Source organism: Varanus komodoensis, unplaced genomic scaffold, assembly GCF_004798865.1.
Source record: "Varanus komodoensis strain SLA01 unplaced genomic scaffold, ASM479886v1 scaffold11, whole genome shotgun sequence".
NCBI classification, from domain to species: domain Eukaryota; kingdom Metazoa; phylum Chordata; class Lepidosauria; order Squamata; family Varanidae; genus Varanus; species Varanus komodoensis.
Window position 1 is genome coordinate 16,830,664 of NW_025335317.1, and position 19,559 is coordinate 16,850,222.

The 19,559-nt window shown below is 40.3% G+C and overlaps 2 protein-coding genes across 3 annotated transcripts in view; one reads left to right on the plus strand and one right to left on the minus strand.

Annotated features, from left to right (window-relative positions):
• Positions 1-19,559, plus strand: part of TSPAN15 (tetraspanin 15) — a 32,495-nt gene that overhangs the window by 1,133 nt on the left and 11,803 nt on the right. The window contains exons 2-5 of the mRNA XM_044420477.1: positions 5,442-5,627; positions 8,587-8,661; positions 13,455-13,550; positions 16,641-16,757. Of these exons, the coding sequence (XP_044276412.1) occupies positions 5,442-5,627; positions 8,587-8,661; positions 13,455-13,550; positions 16,641-16,757 (474 nt within the window). The remainder of the gene's footprint in view (positions 1-5,441; positions 5,628-8,586; positions 8,662-13,454; positions 13,551-16,640; positions 16,758-19,559) is intronic.
• LOC123018410 (broad substrate specificity ATP-binding cassette transporter ABCG2-like) overlaps positions 14,194-19,559 on the minus strand; it is a 57,011-nt gene continuing 51,645 nt past the window's right edge. For both annotated transcript variants that reach the window (XM_044420474.1, XM_044420475.1), the window contains exon 18: positions 14,194-14,359. In XM_044420474.1, the coding sequence (XP_044276409.1) occupies positions 14,277-14,359 (83 nt within the window). In that variant the 3' untranslated portion in view covers positions 14,194-14,276. The remainder of the gene's footprint in view (positions 14,360-19,559) is intronic.

The following is a 19,559-nucleotide window of genomic DNA, read 5'->3' on the forward strand; positions in this document are numbered from 1 at the left end:
GGTGCAGTAGTTTCTTTGCAGCTGCAGTTCTGAATTTGCAAGTGCATGTTTGGAGCTGGTGCTGGGTGAATGAGGCTGTCAGGATACAAGGAATTCCAGCAGTGCCTTATCCTTCCTTTTTGCGAGCATAGGCATAAGACATGGATCGTTCAGATTGGTCATTTCTGCCTTCTGCAGGGCAGGAGAAATACGCCAGTGACCCTTGCATACGTGTTCCTGCTGTGCTTGACTGGATGCCCGAATTCTTCTAAGCTGATAATGCCCTTTCTGATGCTGAAGTATTAGCATTGCATGATGTTGATTAATTGGAATTAAATAGCTACCCTCTTTCAACCTATGCCTCAGTTTACCAGCTGTGTAATATTTATTTATTTATGTGATAGCCAAAATACAACTGAGCTATACAAATTATAAATAGGCATCAATCCTCTTGGGGGAAAGGGTTGGGGTTTATATGTGGCAAAAAGGTGAACACATATTTTTCCAGGTTGATTCTGACTGGTCTGTAGCCTTTATGCTTCATATGATGGAAGATCTGTCCAATAATTGAAACACTTTTCAACTGGTTAATTTTAAAAAGATGGATTTTTTTTATAAAATACAATGATAAAACAAAGCTAATAGTATACATTATTTTTGGAATAAAATGATATCAAATGAAAGATTGTCTTTCTATGCATTGTCCATGAGCTGATTTATTTGCAGAGTACAGGGACAATAAAATCTGAGAATTTGTGTAGCTGGTATAGCAGCACATTTTTTAAAAGTTCAAATATCAAAGATATCTGCTTGTGGTATACCTGAAATTAATGGGCAGTATTGAACTAATTCAGCAGTGAGTAACCTACATGCACTGCAAGCTTAGGTATCAGTTGCTCTGTCCATATAGTGTTGTGTTTTATTGAAGTGAGTTGAAGAGGTCATTGTTGCTTATGGAACGAGAGGACTCAATAAAGATTCAGTTTAAATGGAGAATTGTTATAATTGTGTTTGCATCTGCTCAATATTAACACTGGAGGCTTGGGATTCCAGTGTGAGTACTCAGGTTGTACTCTGAACCCCACAATCCTATTGTGGGGATAGAATTCAGAACCATGGATAGCTTCTTTGCAGTTCAGACCAAAATTCAGAGTGGATATATTGTGCCATTAACATTGGCACCACTAGTCTCCACTAAATGTTAATGGTTGCAGTGTTTAGTTAATTAATTGGCTTGGTTAAATGGTTTAAATGCCATTTGGTTACAAAGATCCACATGAGCAACTAATTTTTAGAAAACGGTGATTTTTGCCACTCTTGCCAAGAGGTACACATGTTGCTTCCCTTTACCCATAATGGGAATGGTTGGCCAGGTGTGGATGCCACAAATAGGTGAACCAATTCTTAGCACAAGTCTTGGTTTGTCAGGATAGTTTGTTGCCCATGAACAAGCCAGCCTGCAGGAAATGGTCGAGTTTACACAGTGCAACAACTTACTATGGCTTTTCACCCACAGTGGGTTGTCCTCTTCTGCAAACCGAGTCTGTGTCAACTACACTATTTCTGTGTTCTTGTTGTGACTAAGATTAAAAGCCATTTTGCTACTCTCCAGTGCTATTTTAGGCGTGAGGTTAATAGAGGCAGGTGTTTAATTATAATGCTGTTTCAGGATTGCTGCTGCAAAATTCTAGTGATCTCTCTAAATCTGAGTCTTCTGAGATATATCTACAGGATGTGATTTGTGCCTGGGGATCTGTAAGCACAAATTTGGCTCAGTATCAGAATAACAAAATGTTACTTAGCCATGTTATTTTCGCACAATCTGTGTCTTCAGTAATTTAACAGGGTGGGTGTTGCTGACAGTAAAGTAATCCAGAATACACCAGTACATTAAAGAAAAGAAAGGGGCTATAAAAATAATAAAGGAAAGGAGCAATGGTGGGAGGTTGGAGAGGATGGCTTTATATTTTCTTCATGTAAAAACTGTATGTATATTGCACTTCTATCTGTAAAACCCTTGCCACTGTATTCTCCTCATGCCAATTGCCAAGGAATCTAGACGTTCCTTTTCATAATGTACTTTATTCAATAAAGCATGTTTGGAAGGGTGACTTTAGTGAACCATATTTACTTTGGTTAAAAATAGTCCAAATCATGTCTATCGATTTGCTTGTCTTCATGGTTTAATGGGGGATTCCATCCTTCTCTTGCTTTCTTCAAATTATTTAAAAATCTCCAGACTTCCTCTATTTTGCTTTCTTTTTTGCAGGGGAAGATAATAAGTTCCTGTGCTATTTCCTTTTTTTGGTTGAGATTTTTATGAGATTTTATTTTTACATGCAGCGTTCACTGGAATATTCTGTCAGTGAAAATATAAGTGGGGCACTTTTTAAAGCTTGCTTGTTCCCTGAAACAGTTCAATTATTTTCTTGAGTAAACACCTAAAGACAGGGGTTTTTTCGTTCTCTGTCATTTTACTACATTATGTTACTTATTAACAAGGCACTGAGTAGTCTGACAAGTACTGCTTATATTTGAGCTACTTAAGATCATGTCAAATAACTTGGGCAGTAGTTGAAAATAGGCACTACAAAGTGGCAGTTGATATTCTCTTCTTTTTAAAATTAAAGCCCTTCTAGACCTCTGTAAACAAGGGTTGAATGGGGAATTATTCCAATGTGCTACCTCTCTCAGGGGCTTCAGTTGGAATATAGGAGCGTGCCCACTCCATACATGCAGAAAGAGACCAAGCTGCTTAAAGAGCATAAACTCTTTCCTTATATTACAAACATGCCCAGACACTTCTTTGCAAGCGATCCTTACATTTCATATTCAGCTGGTATAACTGTTGTTCCTATATTTCAGACAGGGAACAGTAAAATGGTGGGGATGGAAAAGTGTCCCCCATTCACAATTCTGCACCTCACAGCAGCATCTTTCTTATGGTACTGTATCCAGTTGCTTGGCAGAATGCTCACTTACTGCTGAATTTGGTAGGTCTGAGACTGACCAGTCCACAAACTCTGGGAGGCTGCTTTTGTAATCTGACTGTATCCCTCACTACTCTCCTGCTCTAGGCTTTGCTCTTATCCTTAGAAACTCACCGTTACAGGATATGTGGTGTACAGAGATGGGTCTTTGAATTTTAATATGGCACATAGGGGAATATGTGCTTATTTGTAACCTAAAATAGATAACGATAGACAAGTTGCCAGTGTTGAGAAAAACAGAATGCATAGCACATGAAATAGATTTACTAGAATATTTCAAGAGCAAGATGTTATGTTGCATAACAGTATAATTATAAAATATTATTATTATATTTCCTTATTGTATTATATCCATAATTTGAATACTGTAAGAGAACAAGCAATGTAATTATGCCTTTCTAATACAGAGTCAGAACAGCACTGCTATACAAGGCTGTGTAGAGAAATATTGCATATCAGTATGATTACTTGTATAGTTTCCTTTGTAACTGTGCCCATATTATTTTCAGTTAGGTAAATAGGTTAAACTTATCTGCAGTTTTGTATCAAAGTACACAAAGAACGGAGTCTTAGCACCATAAAATCCATAGAATGAAAAGGAAGCTAGATAAAGGACCGTGCTATATATGTGTTCTAAATATTGGTGTGTCTACAAATGAATAAGAATGTAATAAATAACATGTGAGATGAGAATAGACTGTTTTTATTTGTTTATGTATATTTATTTTTAAGCTACTATCTTGAAAGGAAATCGTCCTATTTACTACATAGCATCTCTTAGGGTTTCCTAACAAAACATAAGCTGTAGTCACAGACTATAAGTACAGTATTTTTTTAGAACATCCGTATTGTTATGGCCTCTCTTCATAACCCTAGAATTAGAAGTATCTTTGTAGGTCATCTAGTGCAGCTCTATTTCAAAGCAGGATCTACAGATGCAGTTACAGCATCCGTGGTGGATGGCTGTCCATTTTCTGCACAAACATTTCCAGCAAAAAAAGCTCACCAGCTCCTAAGGCAGTCTGTTTCACTATTAAATAGCTCTTACTGTTCTGAGTTTTCTCTTAATATTTAGTTAAAATCCACTTCTCTGAAATTGCTACAAATTACCCTCAGGAACAACACAGAACAAGTCAGCTCCATATAATAAATGTTTGGCAACTGCTGAGGGATGAAATAAGTATGTATGTATGTATTTGCTTCTTTGCAGAAAGCAGAGAGTTGGAATAAATGGACAGCCCTTAGAATGCAATGAGGCAAATATAGGAGTCCCTAAAGGTTCTGTATTGGGGCTATTTCATAAATGATCTGGAATTAGGGGTGAGAAGTTAAGGCAGGCCAGAGTGCTGATGACATGAAATGATTCAGGGTGGATAAAACAGAAAGACTGTGAAGAGCTCAGAAAGGATCTTCCCAATCTTGGAGAATAAGCTTAAAAGGTGATTGGTCAGTGTGAGAATAGAAGGTTGGACTATATAGCCTTTGTATGGATCCTCTCTTATATGACAAATATCTTGGATGATCACGTAGCATCCATTAGTTTTCTTTAGTTTCCCAATATGGGTAAATAAGTGCTGAAAATAATATTTACAACAGTATTTTAAATTTTATTTCAAATAGAATGAGGAACTAAGAAATGTCATGGTGAATCAGACCACTGTAGCCCATAGCTCAGCAGTGTATTTCTGTCAGTAGCAATTCATAAGTGACAGGAGTATGGGAGAGGGTTTGAGGGTCAGATGGGTGGTCCAGTGGGCCAAATTTGGCTCACAGGCCTGAGGTTCCCTAGCCCTAACTGTCAGGCTCAAAAAACAAGCAAGCAAATAAAACCTTGAAATAAAACTCTGTTGAGATTTTCTTGAGTAAGTAGATACATTCAATCCCCTGTAAGTAGTGGTTTGTCTGAGTTCGTGTCTAAGGGGAAAGTCTGTAGCACAGCAAATGTTTGGCAACCTGTGAGAACTGAAATCAGAATGTGTATATGTTATATATCTGCTTCTCTGCACAATGGACAGCTCTTAGAATGAATTGAGGCAAATATTGGAGTCTCTGAAGTAGTCCTTTTAAAGTAATGGTCTTTCAGTTCTTTCTGTGGCCTTTCTGGCAGGAGAACTATTGAAAAGTAATTAGATGTTTTGCTAAGGCCAAAGTACTGGCACCTTGTTTCCTGTGCTATCAGTTCAAGTACACAGCAGTTCACTTATGTTGAACACATGGTCTGCTTGAAATATGCTGTGCCCACTTTGTCATTGATTCAGGGGCCACATAAAATAACCTTCTATGTTAGGTTTGTCAGTTGGCTGTACTTGGTCAAAGTTTCAGTTTCACCTATCCAGATCCCTTTAGTATTCTTGCCCTATGAAATATACTGTAATTTGTATTTTAGTTTTAATAAGTCAGGTTAGCATGTATCTATTGGTTTTGTGAATATAACAACACCAACATACAATGTTTTCTCTTTTTCTATTACAGTTGCTAGGAGCTTTTGTCCTAGGTGTTGGCATTTATGCAGAAGTTGAAAGACAAAAATATAAAACCCTTGAAAGTGCCTTCTTAGCCCCAGCAATCATTCTAATACTCCTGGGTATTGTAATGTTCGTTGTTTCCTTTGTGGGTGTGCTGGCTTCCTTAAGGGACAACTTATGCCTTCTTCAAGCAGTAAGTATTGTAAGAATTCTCTTTGAAATGAACTTAATGCCTGCAAGACTATTTTGTTCTCCATTCTGTAAGCATTTTTAAGACAGCTCATCTAGTAACTTTCTCCTTGGATAAACAGCAGAGAGAGGTTGTAGGGCAAGATGGATAATTACAGAACCAATGCAAATCAGTACAAACCAGAAGCAAGCCCATGACTTTAGTGGGAGCAGTGCTGAATAATTGCAATTAATTTTATGACTCCTCTCATGGTTCTGGAGAAACCTTGGGTCCAAATCTTAAAAACAGATAAATAAAAATACTATGCATTTGAGAAAAATGTAAATTCTGGCATATGAAATGTCACTGAAACCTTTTCATAGTTTGATGTTAAAAGCCAGAGTCAGATGTAGTAATTTGATTTACAAGAATGTGTTAATTTACAGCTTCTTTATTAACAAACCAGAACTGAGTAAGGTATATGTTGGGGCCTTGTCTGTTGTCCATTGGAATTTGATCAATGAAAGGTGCCTATTGACCTTCTGCAGTTCGGCGTATCCAGTTCGGTGTCTCAGGGATATTGTTCAGAAGGAAGAACAGGTTTAGACTTGAACAGGAAACTGGAGGATGGATGTTATACATTTCAGGAAAATATTATAACTTAGTTCAAAATGCGTAGTTGTTAAACCTGATGCAGGTTTGGCAGGATAAAAGAGCTATTTCAACAATCAAGGTAGCTCAAATGCTATTATATTACAAACCTCTATAGTATTATGCCATAAAATAGATGTTTAGATGAGAAATACTGTTCCAAAGTAAAATTAGTCATAGTTAATGAACTTGGAATAAGCTTATAAATAGCTGCATCAACTTGATTTTTTTAAGGGAGAAAATTATTTGGTTGGGGTTGGAGGGAGTTGGCAAGACTGGTGATTGGGCTACTCTGGACTGATTTTTATAGTGCAAATATAATTGAACTTACATAAAGACATTCCTGTGTATAAAACATCCTCTTCCTTATCAGTAAAGCAATCCAAATATTTAAGTATTATTTTATGTGTACTACCAACATATCTTAGACTGAATATTCCTTGATCACTCTTGATTGTTCAAGTCTAAACTTGTTCTTCCTTCTGAACAATATCTCCAGGACACCAGAAGATTTTGTTTTCTTTTCCCAATTTATCTGTTTTCCAAATTTGGCCTTGTGTGAATGAATGGTGTTGATGTGACAGGAAGAGTCTGCTATTTTTAGTTTCTTTAAAAATGCATTTTATTGCCAAAACATTAAAACAGAACAAACGAGCCCATATCTTTAAGAAAAGTGAAAAACTGTAACGTTCTGTGGGTTTCTATAGATATTCACTAGCATGCTATTCCAAAACTGTCTTGCTGGTGAAATTTTAGAGAGGAAGTCAAGAAAGAGATCTTGGTATAAGGGGGAAAAATACAGCTAGCCTGTGTCAAACATTCACGGTCATTTTAGTATCGTGCAAAACAGGAAAATTATCAGTACTTGTCAAATGCATTTAAAATAAACTAGTAAAGGAGAAGGCATTTAGGTGGAAGTTTGAAGATTGTACATGAGAAAAAGAAGGAAGTGAGTCGGCTTCTACAGCTTCATTTCCTTTGGCATCTTTACATTCAGGCAGTTTGCTAGACAACACTGCAGAACTTATGTCCCTTTAGCTATAGGGCAGCATAAGTGGAGGCAGGGGATACTTTGGCCAGCACCATGTGGAACATGGTGAGTTGCTTCAATAGCCTGGACTAGGACAACTGTCCACTTAGCAACTGTGCGTTTGCCTGGTGCCAGTTGTACAATACAGTGCCAGTACTGCTGCCTTGCCCTCTAAAGGCAACAGCAAGAAAGCTTTTCCTTGCTCTGACTCCATATTGTGGTGACTGGTGGTTTCAGCCCATCAAACTGAGCATCAAATTGCCTCACAGATGACACAGGCCGCTGGAGCCGCTAGAACAGCTGGAGAGGATAAACATAGAAACATAGAAAACAGAGCGAGTCAGAAGGGGTCTCCCGGGCCATCTAGTCTGACCCCTGGCTCCAGCCGGCTCCGCTCACGACATGCCCACCATGTGTACGTCCAGCCTATCCTTGAACACCCGCACCGATGGGGCCTCAACGACCTCTCGTGGAAGCCCATTCCACACCCTCGGGGTCCTGACTGTCAGGAAGTGCTTCCTGGCATCCAAACGGAACCTTGGCTCCCTGAGCTTTGCTCTGTTGGAGCGCGTCCTGACTTCCTCTGCAGTGGAGAACAGGTCTCTACCCATCTCCATGTGACATCCCCTCGCATACCTGTATGTCACCAACATATCCCCGCCGAACCTCTTCTCCAGGCTGAAGAGACCCAGTTCACTCAGTCTCGCCTCATACGGCATCCCCTGCAAACCGGCCACCAACCCTGTGGCCGTACACTGCACTGACTCCAACCTGGCTGTATCCTTTCTGTAATGAGGGGCCCAAAACTGAGCACAATACTCCAGTTGCGGGCGCACCAGAGTCATAGAGTGGTAGTAATACCTCTCTCGATCTAGAAGCCACACTTCTGGCTATGCAACCAAGGGTGGCGTTCGCCCTCTTGACCACCGCATCACACTGCTGACTCATGTTTAGCCTGCAGTCAACCAGCACCCCGAGGTCCCTTTCACAAGTGCTGCTCTCCAGCCACTTATCACCTAACCTGTACTTATGACAGCTATTCCTGTGCCCGAAAGAGGGGCCTGATTGAGGTGACACATTCAAGAAGGTTCTCCTGGCTTCCTGTGCGGTGCTTCTCATCTCAGTAGGTTAGAGACAACACCACAATGCGAATGTTCTGTCATGTGCACCTGAATGGCAATACACCATCTACAAGAATCCTAGAAATTGCTTAAGTTAGTTGGAAGTTGAACATTATTTATTTCAATACAAAGAAATTTGGATTTTGCAAGTTTATATAACATTTTAACAATTGTTTTGCAGTTTATGTACATCTTGGGAGTATGTCTACTCATTGAACTAACTGGTGGTGTTATTGCCTTAATTTTCAGAAATCAGGTAAGAAAACTAAGATTAAAAATCATCACTTAACTTAAAAGGCTCCCTCTTTCTATCCCATTATGAGAAAAGAGAGCCTTTAGGTACCCATTTTTAAGCCATTTGCACTGTTAAAGTAAGCTTGCAATTAATTATGATAAAATTACAGAAGATTCATCCCAATGGCAAGGTTGGAACAAATGCAGAGCTTTATGAATGCCAGTTGAAAAGATTTTCTGGCACTCCAGACTCTTTTTCAAGAGCAAATAAATCCTGCAACTTTTGCAAATTATCCAAATGGAAATGAAATTACAATTTCTCTTATTTTGAATTATATACTTTGCAATATATATGATTTTGTACACTTATACAGGGCACTACCCAGTCATAGGAGTTTTACTCATTTATCCATCTGACTATTCAACAGTTCTTTCCCATAAAGAAAATAATATTGTAATTTACCTCAAATAATAGATGATAATCTTAGGAAGTTGGATTCAATATCTAATATCACATTCTGTGTCATTTCCTATCTCCTGTCACAAAACTGCTATATATAAGCACCTAGCAGCTCTATTTACATTTCTTCTATAAGTGCAGACTCTTCTCTCAGCCCAAGTAACTAAACAAGAAGGGCTTAGCTTACCTGAGATAGCTACCAGGTCTGCCCACGCAAAGGGAAGATTCAAATTTGCATATGATCATAAAATTAGATTAGTTAAAACAGTACTGGGTTACATTTGGCAGAGATGCATTTTTGATAGGTACATTTAAAGACTTTCATTACAATCACGCACATAATTGGGGTGCCGTTCGGGGGGACGAGAGGGGGGCTGGGCTGGCCATGGACTCTTGTTGAAATAGGCTTGCCTACTGCTGATTCTCAGGGAAGAGGAAGGATCCCCTTTTTTCTTTTTTTTCTTTTTATCGTTCTTTTTCTCCTCCTCCGACCTACTTTATAATCTTACCCTGCTTTAATTAGTGCTTTGAGTCATTCCTGGCCATGTCGACGTTTATATATCCTGGGGAACCCACGGGGGCTGCTATTGGCGTGGTCACGGGCAATGGTCGTTACAACAATAGGGGCTTAACGTGTCCACGTAGAAGAAGGATGGACAGATGGCTGACACCTGTCCCTCCTTCTGATCCTGCCCCCAACCAGAGGGCGCCAGGTAGCCTTGTCAACCACCCCCCGGGTCTGACAGTGCTGCTGCTCAATGCCAGGTCGATCAATAATAAATCTTCCCTCATCCATGACTTGATTGTGGATGAGGGGGCTGACCTGGCTTGCATAACGGAGACCTGGGCGGGAGAGGGAGGGGATGTTGCCCTCTCCCAGTTGTGCCCGCCCGGGTATCTGGTTCAACACTGTTCACGCCCAGAAGGGAGGGGAGGGGGAGTCGCGTTGGTTTACAGAGCCTCCATCTCTCTCACGGGTCTTCTGGTCCCTTTGAGACCAGGGCTGGAGTGCCTCTACTTGGTGTTGGGCGAACGAGACAGATTGGGGATTCTATTGGTGTACCGTGCACCTTTCTGCCCAGCATTCTCCCTATCTGAGCTGACAGAGACCGTCTCGGATCTGGTGTTGAGGACCCCCAGGATGTTGGTCCTGGGGGACTTCAATCTCCATGCCGAGTCTGGGCTGACCGGGGCGGCTCAGGACTTCATGGCCTCTATGACGGCCATGGGCCTGTCTCAACACGTCACTGGCCCTACCCATGAACGTGGACACACTCTGGACCTGGTATTCACGACGGGGCAGGTAGAGGATGACCTGAGGGTGAAGAACTTATGTTTGACTCCCCTGTCATGGTCAGATCACCTCCTGGTGAGGTTTGTGCTCGAGAGCGGCCTCTCCCTCTATAAGAGTGCGGACCCGATTGTATGGGCCCGCCCCCGGAGCCGGATGGATCCGGATGGATTCCTGGGGGCCCTGGGGGAATTTCCGGCTGACAAGACTGGTGCTCCTGTCGAGGCTCTGGTCGAACTGTGGAACGGAGAGATGACCAGGGCTGTGGACACAATCGCTCCTAAGCGTCCTCTCCCACCGGGCAGAGTCCGCTCTTCCCCTTGGTATACACCTGAATTACGGGCGATGAAGCGAGTTGGGAGACGGCTAGAGCGTAGGTGGAGGAAATCACGGGATGAATCTGACCGAACACACTTGAGAGCCCACTATCGGGCCTATGCTGTGGCGGTGAAGGCGGCGAAAAAGAAGTTTTTTTCTGCTTCCATTGCCTCCTCACAATGCCGTCCAGCGGAGCTTTTTCGAGTGGTGCAAGGCCTGGTTCGCCTGGGTCCTAAGGAAGATCCGATGCCACCCTCAAAGGCCCGCTGTGATGACTTTGCCAGGCATTTCAGGGAGAAAATCGCTCAGATTCGTCACGAGCTGGACTCCACTAATGAATCAGAGGTCTCTGAGGAGTCGCCAATGCCACCGTCTGGTCCAAAATTACTGGAGGAATTTCAATTATTGCGGCCCAATGATGTGGACAAGGTGCTTGGAAGAGTACGTCCCACCACGTGCCTATTGGATCCTTGCCCGTCTTGGTTAATAAATAACTCCAAGCACGGGATTGGGACCTGGATTTTGGAAGTGGTTAACGCTTCTCTGAGGGAGGGTCGAGTGCCTGCCCCTTTAAAGGAGGCGGTAATACGACCGGTCCTGAAGAAAGCGTCACTGGATCCAGAGATGGCCACTAACTATAGACCTGTGGCCAACATCCCGTTTCTGGGCAAGGTGCTGGAGCGAGTGGTGGCGGGACAACTCCAAGCACTCTTGGAGGAAACTGATTATCTGGATCCTTTTCAGTCCGGCTTCAGACCCGGGTACAGTACTGAATCTGCCTTGGTCGCCCTGTACGACGACCTGTGCAGGGAGAAGGACAGGGGGAGTACATCCCTGTTGGTTCTTCTGGACCTCTCAGCGGCTTTCGATACCATCGACCATGGTATCCTTCTGGATAGACTTGCGGGATTGGGGGTTGGAGGCACTGCTTTGCAGTGGTTCCGCTCCTATCTCGACGGTCGATTCCAGAAGGTAGTGCTGGGGGACCATGTCTCTACGTCATGGCAGCTATGCCATGGGGTACCACAGGGCTCCATTCTATCCCCTCTGCTATTTAACATCTATATGAAACCGCTGGGAGAGGTCATCAGGAGGTGTGGGCTGCGGAATCATCAATACGCTGATGATACCCAGCTTTACCTCTCATTCTCCACTAATCCAGGTGAGGCAGTGGCTGTGCTGAACCGGTGCTTGGCCAAGGTAAGGGAATGGATGAGGGCCAATAAACTGAAACTCAACCCAGACAAGATGGAGGTCCTGTTGGTTGGCGGATTGGGTTTCGGAGAGGGTGGATTTGACCTGGTCCTGAATGGTGCAACACTCCCTCTTAGGGATAAGGTCCGCAGCTTAGGTGTACTCCTCGACCCGGAGCTTTCTTTGGAAGCTCAGGTGACAGCGGTAGCGAGGAACGCCTTCCTTCAGCTTCGGCTGATTAATCAGCTGCGCCCCTACCTGGAATACGACTGCCTGGCGACGGTGACACACGCGCTGGTGACTTCCCGCCTAGACTTCTGTAACGCGCTTTACGTGGGGCTTCCCCTGAAGACAGTCCGAACACTTCAATTGGTGCAAAATAGAGCTGCCAGGTTGCTGGCGGGGACGGGGCGTTATGCTCACATGACTCCAGTCCTCCATCAGCTTCACTGGCTTCCCATTGAAGCCCGGGCCCAATTCAAGGTGTTGATTATGACCTACAAAGCCCTAAACGGCTTGGGTCCTGGCTACCTGAACGAGCGCTTACGTCCGTATATGCCCGACCGCCCTTTGAGATCTGCGGGAGAGTCCCTTCTCCGGGAACCCTCCATGAAAGAAATTAGGAGAGTAAGTACCCGGAGGAGGGCTTTCTCTGCGGTGGCGCCCAACCTATGGAATTCACTCCCCAAAGAGGTCCGCCTGGCACCGTCGTTACTGGTTTTTCGGCGCCAGGTAAAGACCTTTTTATTTAAACATCATTTCAATTGTTAAAACATATGATCTGGCCTGGGCAACTTCTTCTTCCTTCTCTTTCTCCTCCTATATTTTTATTTTATACTGATAATTTTAATTTTGTATTTGTAAATCAATGTATTTTTTGTATTGTTATATTTAATGGTAATTTATTATGTACTATTGTATTTCAATGTATTTTATCATGTTGTAAGCCGCCCCGAGGTTTCGGCAAGGGGCGGCATAGAAATGTTATAATAATAATAATAATAATAATAATAATAATTACTTTAGCGTGTCCGGCTGAATTTAATGTCGCTTACTTGTGAGTAGACATGTCTAGACTATATGAGAACTATTGCAAGCCCTGGTAAGAAACACTGCACCGTAGTTGGAGACCCTGGAAGCAGGAGGTGCTTCTATTGCAGTAGGAGCTGGCTTGCAAGTTCGTTTTGTCACAGTAGTTGACAAACAAGCCCCTTGATTTGCAAAGCTTTGTCCACATTGAATACCTTAAAAAAAAAAGGAAAAAGTATTTGCTTTTTAACAGTGGAGTAAATAAAGGTCTGTTAACAAACTAAGGCAACTTTCTCATACACATAAAATAAATGAGCAGTTTTTAGTGATGTCTTTTGGTACATTCAGGTGCTTTTCTTCAAAATATTATTAATGCTGGATAAATATTGCATTTCCTGCCATTCAAACTGCAATATCTTTATATTGTTTTTAGTTTTATTATATTTGCTACATGAATTCATGCTATCTCATTTTTCTTCCACATAGTGTGTACTTAATCTTACTTTTTTTTTCTTATTTTTAGACAATTGATTTTTTAAATAACAACATCCGAAGAGGAATTGTGAATTACTATGATGACTTGGACTTCAAGAATATAATGGATTTTGTTCAAAAGGAGGTTTGGGTGTTTCGAATTAATACCACAGAAGTAGTCTATCCATTGATCAGTTATATTAAAATTTGGTGTTTCTTCCCAATTACAGGAGGAGTCAATTTCTCAATTTGGTTTGTGGAATAATCAAGAATTTACCCTGAGGAATCTTGATTCAGATGTACATATCTTGGCTTTTTAAACTGAGATATGCACGAGACTGTGTCCATCCTCTTCATCCTGCTTCCCTTCTCACAGTGCTATAATTCTATAATTCCAGAATCATAGATTCATATTATATGGATTCCAGGACTGGAAGGTACCAGGATCTTAAACCACAGTGTGAACTAGGTTTAAGATCCTGATTTATTCTGAGATGGTATATTTGAACTGGGTAATTGACTATTTTTTTTTAAAAAAAGAATGAAATCTCTAGTTCCTTGGCTGTAAAAAATAACCAGTGTAATTGTAGCCTCTTATCTCCAGGTTCTGTCACAGTCACTCTTACACACTTGTGTAACAAATAGAATGGGAAGGATCAAATGTATGTTAGAAGTATAGCCTAAAGGCTGCAATCTTATGCATGCTTCCTGGAGAATAAGTTGCAATGGAATCAGTAAGATTATACTGGAGTAAAAATGCATTGTATCAAGATGCAAGTTCAGTAAAATAAAGTTCATTTGCAGGATTTGGTACCTTTGGGGTGTTCTGACAGAATGACAGCTTTCGTTTCTGCCTTGGAATTGTTCTTTTTCAATTTCTTTTTTGGACGAGTTGGTTTAATTTGCAGCCCATTACCCAATGGAATTGATGGGTGGCATCTGCTTGGTGTCCTTCTGTGGTTGAAAGCCATACATCAGCTGGATAGAGTATTATTTATTTATTTAATAAAAGCTTTTCTATCCCATCCCCTACAGAATGTCTTGAGATGGCTTACAATAAATAAATAGAATAGAACATTTCCACAGCATCTGACCATGATATACTAAAACCCCAATTAAAATCAATTAGACATTAAAACAATGGGAACATAAAAAGGGGTTTGCCTGACGCTGAAAAGAATATAATGTCAGCACCAGGCGAACCTCTCTGGGGAGCATATTCCATAGGGGCCAGTTCCCACCCTTGCAGCCCCTTCCCCTGGTGCTTGCCAAATCTGCTTGGGTAACCCTGTGGAACAAAACAAGAAGTGAATATAGGAGGAGGAGGAATTGCTGATGGATGTCTTCTGCCAGCAGTGAGACACCAGTTGAATAGTGCTAATCATCACCTAAAACCTCATTCTGCAACATAATTGCAGATAAAAGTTCGGGAGGTATTTGTTTGATGGACATTAAACAACATTGGATCATATCTTAACTCACAGAACGTAAGATTTACAGAACAATCGCTTATATCTCTACTCAGAAATAAACCCATTCAATGGGATTTATCGCCTGGTGCTTCTGACTAGGCATGCATAGGATTCCTCTGTTAGTTTGCATTCTTTAGTCAGTAAGAATTTTGTTTAAACTTGAAATCCTTGCTTAAGGAAACATGTCATTTAGATTAAGAAATTGCTTTGAAGCACAGCTGACTATTATGTCATAGCTTGCTTAGTAGAGTGATGGATTTGTGTTGAAACATTTATTGGGCTTTTTTGCCTTAAGCTACTCAAATGTTAAATACAATGGAAAAGTTGTTTATTTGTTAACATACAGAGAGATGGCACGTGTATAAATCTAGATGAAAACTCCCATTTCAATAAACTTGATGTTATCCAGGAGTTTTTGATCATAATCTGCATGACAGTTTTTCCTGGATGAGTTCAGTTCAGAAGGGTGTGTGCAAGAAAACATCTGTCCATACCAAAACGTATTTATTTAATTAATTAATTTCTTTACCACACATAAACTCAAAAAGGCTCTCTGGACAGAGACAACTTAGATGTTATTTCTGGTGAATCTGCCCTTTATCTGGCAGCTTTCTTCCTTTAAAAAGGGAAACAGAGACAAATCATTTTAAGTTTGTACTAGTTCATAGCATATCAGGTGTATACATAAGGATTCAGAGTCCTTGTAATGCTTTTGGTTATGCTTATGCCAAGATGTTTAGCTATACAGTAAATATAAATTAACTTTACTTTTGGTTGTTGGCAAATCACAACTTTGGCCTTGATTGTTCTGCCTGAAGATACTACCTTTAAAATGCATTAATGGCATTTTTTCATTTCAGTTTTCATTTCATTTATTACATTTCCATACCATCAAATAGAAAAAGCACTCTGGGTGCTTTACCATGAGTAAAAATCATTAAAATACATTATACAAAATGTAATTAAAACATATCCCTTGTTTCAATAATCTGAAATTGGCATCTTTTTGGCAGTCTGTTCTTTTTGGCAGTCCTTTACAAGTTCTTCCTGCCTTTGTGAAACTGAGACACTGCAAACCAATTAAGTTCTTTGTACTTGGGTCAGTTTGCACATTTACAACATGAAATACACAGCAGATTTTCTTTTGCTTTCTGTTTTATGAGCTCTGCCTCTCCTAAGAGGATAGAGAAACTGCCTACATGGCTTGTGCCAAGGGAGCCTTTGATGTATTTATTTATAGATTTATATTCTGCCCTTCAATACAGATATTTCCAGGGTAGCTTGACAATATAAAAATAACATCGGTAATGTGGTTAAACAAAAATAGAATTGTAGAATAGATAAAATATCAGGAAAAAACTTGCATCAGTGTACCAGCACATCAGAGTTATCTAGGTCCAACTAATGGTCATATGGTGCGATTTCCTGTCTTCAGGACTAGAGATAACAATAGCAAAATGTCTTTTCCAAGCTTCTGCTCCCTGTCCTGTTTTTATGTGTACATGCATGTGTATGTGTGGCATTGAATAATGATCTGATTAGTTTGTATCCCAGTCTTTTCACATTTAAATGTATGATTGTAAGGAAAAATACTACAGCAAGTCTTCCACACATACTCTGAACATGAGGAAGTATGTCATGAGGCCAGTACAGTAATAATCACTAGGAGCTTTTACTGTTAATAAGATTTGTAAATCAATAATCTTTACACGCTGCAACAGTTAAGAACGCTGCCTTATGTGATGCCTTTTCCCTCCTTGCAGTTTAAGTGTTGTGGTGGAGAAGATTTTAAAGACTGGTCCAAAAATCAGTACCATGACTGCTCTGCTCCAGGACCTCTAGCTTGTGGAGTTCCTTACTCTTGTTGCGTTGCAAACAAGGTAAAGTAATCTATTCTGGATAAATTTGGCAGTTTCTTGGCTTTTTTTTTCCAAATTTCAGCAAATGAATAATTTCTCTATGAAAGAATGTCCGTTTGGCAAGCTAAATTGTCATCAGAAATTGAGATTTGTGCATCACTGTGCCTATCTGGCCAAGGCTAAGGTTTGTGGAACAAACGAAAAGCATACAACTTTGAATGAGAATGCCGAAAGTACCTTGTATATATGAGGCTATTTAAGAGTTTGATCTAAATTTAGGCATGTGCAACTGAGCTAGTAAAAGTTGACTTCCATAGCTCCTGCTCCCTACAGCAGCCCTTAAAGTTCCCTGATAATGTAGCACAGAGGGTTGGCGACCCTGCTGAATGGAGTAGAGGGGGAAGGTAGAGCCTCCAAAGTAAAGTGGAAGCACCTTCAGTGAGCACTTTGATTAATCTAAATATTTCCTAAAAGAAAGGCACTTCTGGATATCTTTGCACCATAAACTAGTTTATGTGCGTAGTTTTTCTATAGATATTTAAGACAGGATTTCCCCCAAAACTATGAGTATATTTAAGCAAATGAATATTTAAATCCTTTTTTGTCTGGCTTGTTTATGGCCAAAAAGTGTATTATCTCATAAATTTCTTGAACAATTGTGAATAAGCTTTCCAAAGACTTATTTATAGTAATACATTTGTAACAATTTGATAGAATAAAGAGATTTCAAATACATGATAAATTGATGTTCAATGGATATTTCTTTAATCATAGGCTGATACATGCATGTAATAGTACATTTTTGTAAAATATCTTTCTCTTTTGTGATAAACTGAGAGGAAACTTATTAAACTCAACATAGCATTGTGTGCTTTTTTAACTTATACATTTATCAAAGCAGAAATTTATCCTTGAAATCTTGCACTACTGGCTCATTATACTAATTTGTCTGGAAGATGTCAGACCAGCAGTCTTTAAAAATGAATCAAAGTGAATAAATCTTTGCAGTTTGACATAAGTTTCCAAAACAACTTGGTGCTTACATTGGGAAAGTCCAGATGCAAAAAACAATTAGTCATTTGTTATGTGGTCATGGAAAAGTACTGTTAATATGTGAAGCCAGAGTCTCATATCATCGGACAAGTTTCATGCTATTTGTATGATCCAAATACTTGGTTATTTCAGTGTAATTTCATATGGGTTGTGCATTTCCTATCCTAGACCATCCAAGAATAGCTCACATTCTTTGGTTTCCCAAGACATTGAAGGAAGGAACCTGTCTGATCAATTTCTCCTGCAATAAGTTATCAACGTTTCAACAAAGTAAAGAATGAGGGCCAGGAATTTTACAATGAAAAGTTGGCAAACCTGTGCTCCTTCTAAAGATAGTACTCTTCCCCACCACCAAGAATTTGGAAAGTGTGTGCTGTCAGTCTACCTCTGACTAAAGGTTGGATGCAGACTTAGTCATCCTTAGAGCAAACATATTGGCCTGGTTTGCACACCACACTAACCCATTTAAACCATGAGTTGTTATCCTACTCAGGTTTGTCTGGCAGATGATTGAACAAGCCATGGTTTGTTTCTCAATTCCTGGGTTGTTTCCTTCCTTTTTCCTCTGTTCTCTCCCTGTATTCCAAATGCCTTTGTGGTACTGTAGTACCGTATAGAGTGGCATTTTTCGGGAGGAGGAGCTCTTGCCTGCTATCTCTGTAGCTTAGTGAAACAACCCATGGACAACTCATAGTTCTGAATTCACATGTAAAATAACCCATGGTTTAAAGATCAAAAAATCACAACAACTTTCTGTGCTGTTTGTAGTTAATAACCATGGTTTGTTAGCATGGCTAAACTCACAAATCACAAGAATCCAGAATTCAGTAATCCATATTATGGATTAGTGATAGGTGTGAACCAGGCTATTGAAAAATATGCAAATTAAGTTAACCATGACTAACTTGTCATGATTACTCAGGAAATACCTAAAGTCTGGAACCAACCCTAAGAGGACACACAAGCTTACTATTGCCAGAATGGCAGTGGCAGTTTTATTGTTCTGTACATATATATACAAGTCAGGCTTGTTCTAAAAAAAGTTATGTTAAAAGTTAGTTAAAAGCTCTGATGTAGGTCTGTTCTTCAATTCCTAGAACAGCTTTTACAACTTCCTTTTAATTTTTGATCTTGTTTCTTGATAAAATAAGGATATACACATGTGTATACACTACTTAACACAATAAATAAAAATGGGTGATAACTCCTCCATCTCATGAAGGAGGGACAAGACTTTGTGGCTGATCCAGCATTTGATTGCCTGCTTCATATTTTGCAGTATTTATGGAAGCTGCAGTGCTGGATAGGAGCTTGGCTCACACTGCAATGGGAAGAACCTGCAATCACAGCTCTTCAAATTGAACAGCTGTTCCATTCAAAGTCTTGTAATGAAACTTAGCTAATTGGCCATCTCAGGAAAGATATTAACTATCAAAAAGCAAGTGCTAAAGGAAGCTTGCATGCAATGTCATGCTTGGAGATACAACATATTACATAGGAAGCTGCCTTATTGCAAAATACATGAGTCAGATCATTGACTTGTCAGTATTGTCTGCATTGACCAGCATTGGCACTTCAGGTTTCAGACAGGACTCCTCCCTAGCCCTATCTGGAGAAAGCAATGATTGAATCTGGAACCCTGTGGTCCTGCTCCCGCCATGATTGTTTCTAGGTTTTAATAAGAATAACTGGGTCCAGACAGGACAATAACCTATACTCAAGGGTTCAGTGTGGTTTGTTGCTAAGACATGGGTTGTTGTTGAAACATAG